Source organism: Jaculus jaculus, chromosome 8 (assembly GCF_020740685.1).
Source record: "Jaculus jaculus isolate mJacJac1 chromosome 8, mJacJac1.mat.Y.cur, whole genome shotgun sequence".
Lineage (NCBI taxonomy): Eukaryota > Metazoa > Chordata > Mammalia > Rodentia > Dipodidae > Jaculus > Jaculus jaculus.
Genome location: NC_059109.1, coordinates 36,272,162 through 36,280,532, shown reverse-complemented (window position 1 = coordinate 36,280,532; position 8,371 = coordinate 36,272,162). Strand labels below are relative to the sequence as shown.

The following is an 8,371-nucleotide window of genomic DNA, read 5'->3' as shown; positions in this document are numbered from 1 at the left end:
CCTGCCATGGCAGACAGGGTAGCGTCTCCTTTATCTCTTTGTGTCTCTGTCCATTTCTGCCTGTCTATGAAAAGCTTTTCTGCTCCTGTTTCTTCTTCAAGGGGTGGGGGTGGGGGGCGGGGTTTGAATCAGGTGTCCCTCATAAACTTAGGTATTCTGAATGTTAGCTTCCCAACTGATGGAGATTTGGGAATTAATGCCTCCTGGAGGGAGTATTGTTGCGGGTAGGTTTACAGGTGTTATAGCCAGTTTCCCCTTACCAGTGTTTGGCACACTCTCACGTTGCTATTGTCTACCTGATATTAGCCAGATGATGTCCATCCTCTGCTCATGCTGTCGTTTCCCCTGCCATCATGGAGCTTCCCCCTTGAGCCTGTAAGCCAAATAAACCTCCTTTATTTATTTTTCCCCCACAAGCTTCTCTTGGTTGGGTGATTTCTACCAGCAGTGCAAACCAGACTGCAACTATTTATCTATATCTATATCTATGTCTATATCTATATCTATATCTATATCTATCTATCTATACATATGTGTGTGTGTGTGTGTGTGTGTGTGTGTGTGTGTGTGTGTTGGCCCTGATGGGACATCCAAACACAACCTTTTATGATGATTCTGAGAGGAAGATACTGTGACAAAATATAAAAGACTTTAGAAGAGAAGACACATGTATTTGGCATTCATTTATTGCTTAATTGGTGGAATGCAGGTAGAGATTTATAAGTTAAGAGATATAAAGAGAATTTTTTGTCAAGGATAAAAGGAATTGGAGGAGAGATACTTTATATAAAGGTGGTAGAAAGAAGGGGCTTTAAGCTAAAAATTAGATGACCTTGGAAAATGGCCTCACTATATTTCAACATGTTTTGTCATTTATAGTTAAACCCTAGGATATATACACTATAGTATCTTTTTTCTGTAGAGTTTTAAAACAAGGCTTACAGAGCCCAGTTACCAGAAGAAAATAAAAACATAATCCTCAGGATATTGTTTTAGAAAAACAAGTATCTCCTTGTATCCCTCTTGGAAAGTGGAAAGAAAAAAAATAATCACTCAGAGGAAATACAAGACAAAGGCTTTGGATTTCTTTGCATATATTTCATCAAAACACAGGAAGTTTATAGTAACAGCTCCCCTCCCCCAACCCCCAGTAAAAGTAGTGAATGTCCTTGAGCCAGCCTTTGAAGTATTCACTTTGGTCACCTATAGGAGTTGCCTAAAATCTGTTTTCTCATAAACTCAAACTGGGTTCTTCCCTAGGGAGAAGTTCCCCTTTCTTAGAATTAAAATTTCTGCAAAAATTAAATCTGACTTTGGTATTAGGGTTGGTTATCTTGGCCCTCAAAACTTGGTATCAGGGCTGGTTAGCTTAGTTCCCATGTAGAACCTATAAATTACCTCAATTTGGGTCTCCAGGTAGGCTTTATAAAGCCCTATCCTGCCTTCTCATGGGCAGAGGTTTTCTGTACTTTCTTTTCTTCTCTTAATCTAATAAAACCTCTCTAAACCTTACCCTCCGCTCAGTGGATTTCAGTTCTTTGTAATAAGAATTGAAGGCCATCCCAAACACATTAGTGCATTGACATAGATTAATGCATTGACAGCAAAACCCCAATTCCTGTATCCTATGGATACATTGGCATACATTGGTGCATTGGCAGAGGAACCCCAAATTCCTGTTTCAATTCTATGCTAATTACTGACAATTCACCACATCACCTAAAAAATAATGGTAGAAAACCAGAGTAACTTTCTTGGTATTGAAGTTCTTCATATTGGCTTTCAATGGCCCTAAATAACCTGCTCTTCTTCAATTTATTTTCCGTTCTCACCAGTATACTCTATCAACTGCTGAGGCTAGTCTTCTCACAGCTAGTCAAAAGTGCTACACTTACTCCTATCTGGCCTGCCTTTATTTGAAGATACAAATGTCATCCTGTTCATTTCTGCTTATTTCCAAGTCTTATCCTTAGTCTAACTTTTACCTTCAGAGGCTCAGAGGGTCTGTCCTCAGGGATCTTGGTACATGTATGAAGAAATATGATTTTTTTGTACAGTAAATGTTTAATATATTTGTTTTTATCTCCAACCAGACACAAATACTTCAAATACCTGACTACTTGTTTGCTAAACATTCATAATCTCAGAATGCTAAACTGGATGATGTAGATGCTGGCACTGGTGTGCAACTATCACTGCTCCAGTCACCCTTACTAATTATTTGGAGTTAATTAAACTGTAGTGTAACAAAACTGAATGCCTATTAGGTTCCTGTCACAATTCCAAGTTTCTTACACATATTTGTAGTTCATAACATTGTCATCATCTCTCATGGTGTTCTTTCTAATCTATTGTTTTGTTACCTTTACTTTCAAAATAGTACTAGAAACTTTTCACTTCTTATAAAGCTCATTATCTTGGTTCTATACTATCATCTCCTGGTTTTGATAGTTGTTTCTTTGGATAGTTCTTTCTGGATAGTTGTATTCTCAACAGTGTAATCTTTATAAGTTTCATAAGGATTTTTATAAAACTTTCAGCTGTACCTGTGTGACCCCATTTCATTTTCCAGTACTCTTTTCCAAGTCACTCTGCTGCTTCTTCCACAAATACAGTTTTAGACCTAGTTTTTTCTTCTCCCAGGGAAAGAGGCTATTACAAATAACTCTTCCGTAAACTCCACTCACCTCAGGGCCCCAGGAAGGCCTACCTATTTATTTCTGCATTTTGTCATGTGAATTGCTCCTTTCACTTTTTAACTTTCAACTTAGGTTTTAAGCTTTATACTCCAATGTCTGTTCTGGTTACCCCCATATAAACCTCTAGAAGCTTGTGGTCTGTGGTATTCACAGATGCATGCCAAGAATCCCAAACAATGCCCAATACATTCAAGGCACTCAAAAAATGTTTGAAGAATTTATTTTGAAGCTAGATTTTTCTTTCCACAAGGAAATTCTTTTTTTTTGGGGGGGGGGGGAGGGGAGGAGTATGGCTTTAAGTTTCCAAGCTTCTCCACTGGACAATGTTAAAAGCAATAAATGGGGCCAAGATCCCAGGGTTGGCCTCACATTTAAAACTAGCCACAGCCGTGCTCATTAAGGGGCCTCCATTTCACTACTGGATTTCACAGTTTTAGAGAACAGGAATGCAAATTAAAAAGTTAGACTGCAGGCGAATTCTTTGGGGCCCTCGACACAGGGAGGCTGAGCAAATTCCTTTTCTTCAGCAGTATTTCGATCCTCTGCACGCGTAAATTTGAAACATTCTCTTATCAAAACAATTCCGGCGCCGTGAGTTTAGGCTTGTGGGACTCGGATCTTGCCCTTTCCTCCTGTAGCTTCAGTGCCCTCACATAGGTGGTTAGGTCCTGCCTAAATATTCTATTTATTGACTTATTTATTTATTCTGGGTCTGAAAGTCCGTACCACAGTGCCAGGCGCCAAGGTGTCCGTACTCTTAATCTCGGCGCCCTGCTGTCTCGCACGGCGCCGTAAGGGCAGCAGCCTGGGCCGGCGGATAGGCGACGGAGCGGACGCCCCTGTGAGGACCCGGGCGCGTCACGCGCCCTCCGGCCCGCCGTACACACGCACGCACGCACGCACGCACGCACGCACGCGCAGTGAGCTCAGCATGAGGGTCGTGGGCCTGATCAGGTAACGCGGCTCGCGGCCACCTCCCGGCTCCTGGCCGGCCGGTGTGTTCCGCTGGTCCCCGAGGCGGAGGAGCGGAGCTGCGGCCGGGGAGGGGCGGAGCCTCCTGGCATCGGCGCCGTCCTGTCCCCGCGCTCCCGGGCCTCGTGGGGCATCCCCCGCGCAGCCCAGAGATGTGCCCGCGCCCCGAGCCCCGCTCTGTCGCCACCTCCGCTCTGATAGGCGCAGAAGTTCCCTAACTCCTCCTCCCTTTTCCCCCCGGGCTCGTCCTCCTGCCCTGCCCTCAGTCCTGGGTCCTCTGGGTTCTGCGTTCTTCCCGGGGTCCTTCCTTGGTCCCCTTGCCCTCCTCCCCCATCTTCCACATCCCCGGCTTTGATGAAGGAAAGTGCATAGCTTTCCTCCCGTCGCCCCCCGCCTTGGAACAGAGAAGGGCTCTTCCCTCGTGCAGGAGTCCGAGGTGTGCCTGCCTCAGGCTAGCTGTAGCTGCAGTGGGGATTCTCGGAGCCTTCTTTAGGGCAACAAAAGCTATGTTCCAAAATGGATTTGAAATACATACACGAGTCCAAATAAATCAAGACTGATAGATCAAAAAGTCGTCCAATGTGTTTCACTATCTAAGCCAAAACAAAAACAGCTAGCAATGTGTAGTCTTGACTACTTACATATTTTGTTTGAGATTTACGCCAGGGGAGTGACATAACATTATAACAATTTTACTTTTGTAATCAACTTAAACAATTTGTAAACGTTTAACTAATAAGCACTTGGATTCAGTTGATAATATAAAGACTCTTGATATGACACGTCAATTCTCTTACATGCCATTATTAGGAAACTAGACTGAAATACCATAATTTTTATTCAGTAAATTTCTATGTAAAGGGAATAATCAAGCTTTAAACCTTGAGATTTTTATTTGGTTTATAGAGATAAAAATTAAAAGTATGCAAGGAAATGTTTACCAAAAGTTCAACAAAGTAATACAAAAACAGCTGAAGACTTAATAGTAGACAAGAGAAGAAAAGATCATTGTAGTCTCAACACCACATATTCAATTAAGTAAATTTATTACTTTTGTAATAATTGTACTAAGAAGTAAATGTTTATTAAATCTTGTAACATTGTTAAGAACTATTTGTGTTAAATATTCCACGTGAATCCATAAGCATAACTATATAAAAGTATGCACTTTTGGTATTTTTTTTACATATCTATACTATATATAATTTTGTATCACCTGTGTAAACATGCACTTAAACCTAATCACCATGAATCTATTTGCAGTGTATGTGTGTATGAAACGAGAGAGAAGATATGAGTGTATTTTAGGCATTGAGTCAAACAGATTATTCCATATCATTAGACTATAGCATGTTTTCTCCTAATATATAAACTCATATAAATTAATTCAGTTTTATCATTGGATGACAGCTTGACAATGACCTAGGCAGCCTGTTCTCTCAAGTTTTTAAAAAATGCTTTTATTTATTTGAGTGAGACAAGAAGTATGGGCACACCAGGGCATGCTGTCTCTGCAAATGAACTCCAGATGCATGTGCCATTTAGTGCATCTGGCTTTACATGTGTACTGGAGAATCATACCTAGGCCATCAGACTTTGCGGGTGAACACCTTTAACCATTGATCCATCTCTCTAGTTTGTGTCTTTCTCTCTCTCTCTCTCTCTCTCTCTCTCTCTCTCTCTCTTTTTGAGGTAGGATCTCACTCTAGTTCAGGATAACCTGGAATTCACTCTGTAGTCTCAGGGTGGTCTCAAACTCTCAAGTGATCCTCCTACCTCTGCCTCCCCAGTGCTGGGATTAAAGGCATGCGCCACCACACCCGTCTTCAGCTTGCATCTCTTATGCCTATAAACCTAAACACATTGAGCAGCTCAGCCTGGTTTACCAGATCTGGAAATTTAAATTCTGGTCTAAAGGGCTTCTTTCCTGATATAAATTTGTTTTCATTCATACATAGGACATTGGTTTCAGGACCTGTTATGGATACCCAAATCTTCAGAAACCAAATCCAATATAAAATTATACATATTTGTAGATGACATATAATACCTAATAGTATATAAATGCTAGTATGTTAGTAACTGTTACATTGTACTGTTGAATGAATAATAAGAAAAATGTGCAGGCACTATTTTTTTGACAGATAGTTTTGGTTTGCAGTTGGCTGAACCCATAGATATGAATTCTACACAGAGGGTAGATAGTCCAGTTAACTATATTTTGTTACGTCATGGTCTGAGAGAAGAGTAAAATAGTCAACTTTTATCACCCTTGAGTTTCTAAAGCACTCACTTAACATTTTCAGGGACGTTCCTTTTCTACTGAACACAACTTGGGAAATAATACTGTGAAAATATATTTGAATTATAGGTGTATTTTAAAGTATAAGGCTAAATTGTGATTGTGGGTACTCCTTCTTGAATCTTTGATATTTTTAAAAAAATATTTATTTGGGAGAGAGAAAGTGGCAGATAGAAAAGAGAATGGGCAGGCTAGCGCCTCCAGCCACTGCAGTTGAACTCCAGATGCATACACCACCTTGCGCATGGGTACTGGGGAATTGAACCTGGGTCCTTTGGCTTTGCCAGCAAGTGCCTTAACTACCAAGCTATCTCTCCAGCCCATTCTTTGATATTTTATAGAGTTAGTTTCTTCTTGTGTTGGAAATGGAGCAGTAAAGTCTAATAGAGGAAGTTTTAGAAGACCTGCTTGACATATTTGAGAGGAAGAATGTCCTTTTGCAGACATTCTTTGTGCCCTTTGCTTTTGCCTCCTATTGAAAGCTCTTGAGTGAAGTTGCTTACTCAGTGGTGGTTAAAGTACTGGTTGTGCTGATATTTAGCTTTATTTGTAAGTTGGCATTTTATTTTTCATGAGTTTAGAATTTGGAACCAATTAATATTGGTCATGAGATTTGGACTTGAATTTTTAATTGCATCCTTTAATGGGTATTTGTACACTTAAATTACAATATTATTTGAATTTTATTTATTTATTTATTTATTTATTTATTTATTTATTTATTTATTGAGGTAGGATCTCACTCTAACCCAGGCTGACCTGGAATTCATTATGTAGTCTCTCATGGTGGCCTTGAACTCACAGCAATCCTCCTATGTTTGACACCCAAGTGCTGGGATTAAAGGCATGTGCCACCACCCCTGGCTTGGAACATATTTTCTTATTTGTGTGTGTGTTTGAGGTAGGGTCTTGCTCTAGCCCAGGCTGACCTGGAATTTACTGTGTAATATCAGGGTGGACTTGAACTCACAGTAATCCTCCTATCTCAGCCTCCTGATTTTTGGGATTAAAGACATACACCACACCTGGCTTTGCTTACTTTTTTTTTTTTTTTAAGCTTAGAGAGTTTCATCTAAGGAATATATGTAATAAGTGTTCATCTGGGATATTATTTCCACAATACTTTAAGTTAAATAAAATTGCTATCTTTAATACCACACTGTGGTGTTTTGATTCAAGTGTTCCCCATAAACTTAGGCGTTCTGAATGCTTAGGTTCCCAGCTGATGGCAGTTTGGGCATTGGAGCTTCCTGGAGGTAATGAATTGTTGGAGACAGACTTGTAAGTATTATAGCAAGTCTCTCCTTGCCAGTGTTTAGCACACTGCTTATGTTATCCACCTGATGTTGGCCAGAAGTGATGTCCAGGCTTGGCTCATGTCACATTTTTTCTTGCCGTTATGGAGCTTTACCTTAAGTTTGTAAGGTAAAATAAACCCCTTTCCTCTTATAAACTGCTATTTGGGTACTTTCTGCCAGTAAGGCAAAGCTGAGTGCAACATATATTTTATTTAATAGTTCTTTGTTGAGACTGGAGAGATGGCTTAGTGGTTAAGGCAGTTGCCTATGAAGCCAAAGGACCCAGGTTCAATTCCTCAGGACCTATGTAAGCCAGACACACAAGGGGAACGTGTCTGGAGTTCGTTTACAGTGGCTAGAGGCCCTGGTGTGTCCGTTCTCTGTCTGCTTTTCTCTCTTCTCTTTCTTTCTCTCTGCTTGCAAATAAATAAGTAAAATAATAAAAAAAATCTTTATTATAATGGCCTGCAATTTCCTAAGATTTAGTAGCTTGGGCATTCAGCTTCTTTTACTCAGTTTGCTTTGATTTGCATTTAAATTAGTGTGTATATTCTGTTATTAATGTGCTCTTTTCTAATAATCTAGTGATTCTGGATTAATAACTTGATCTCCCTACTTCTCTCTCCACTGATTTATTTTCTAGTGGTGGGAAGGACAGCTGTTATAATATGATGCAGTGCATTGCTGCGGGGCATCAGATTGTTGCTTTAGCAAATCTAAGACCCAATGAAAACCAAGGTATGTATTTGACATTACTCGAAACTTCTCTCAATGTCCCAAACTCAACTTCAATGTTGGCTATAATAGGCAAAGGAAAAATGAACCGGGATATTTAACTGTGTCAGTATCAACCCTATTAGATAGATACTATCTTCTAAGTAGAACTTTGCATGAACTGTCTTCACATACATATCCTATCATCAACTTAGCTTCTAGAAAGAGACATGATAAATAGTCTTTACTGTCTTTTTAAAAAATTCTATTTTGAAGCAGTGTCTTATTTTGCAGTTCTGGTTGGCATGGCACTAGCTGTAGACCAGGACAGCCTCTGTCTCCCAAGTGCTAGGATTCCAGTGTGAGCCACCATACCTGGCTTACTA

The 8,371-nt window shown here is 40.2% G+C and overlaps 1 protein-coding gene across 2 annotated transcripts in view; it reads left to right on the top strand.

Annotated features, from left to right (window-relative positions):
* The first annotated feature begins 3,601 nt into the window (after positions 1 to 3,601).
* Positions 3,602 to 8,371, top strand: part of Dph6 (diphthamine biosynthesis 6) — a 157,005-nt gene continuing 152,235 nt past the window's right edge. For both annotated transcript variants that reach the window (XM_045155658.1, XM_045155659.1), the window contains exons 1-2: positions 3,602 to 3,653; positions 7,915 to 8,009. In XM_045155658.1, the coding sequence (XP_045011593.1) occupies positions 3,631 to 3,653; positions 7,915 to 8,009 (118 nt within the window). In that variant the 5' untranslated portion in view covers positions 3,602 to 3,630. The remainder of the gene's footprint in view (positions 3,654 to 7,914; positions 8,010 to 8,371) is intronic.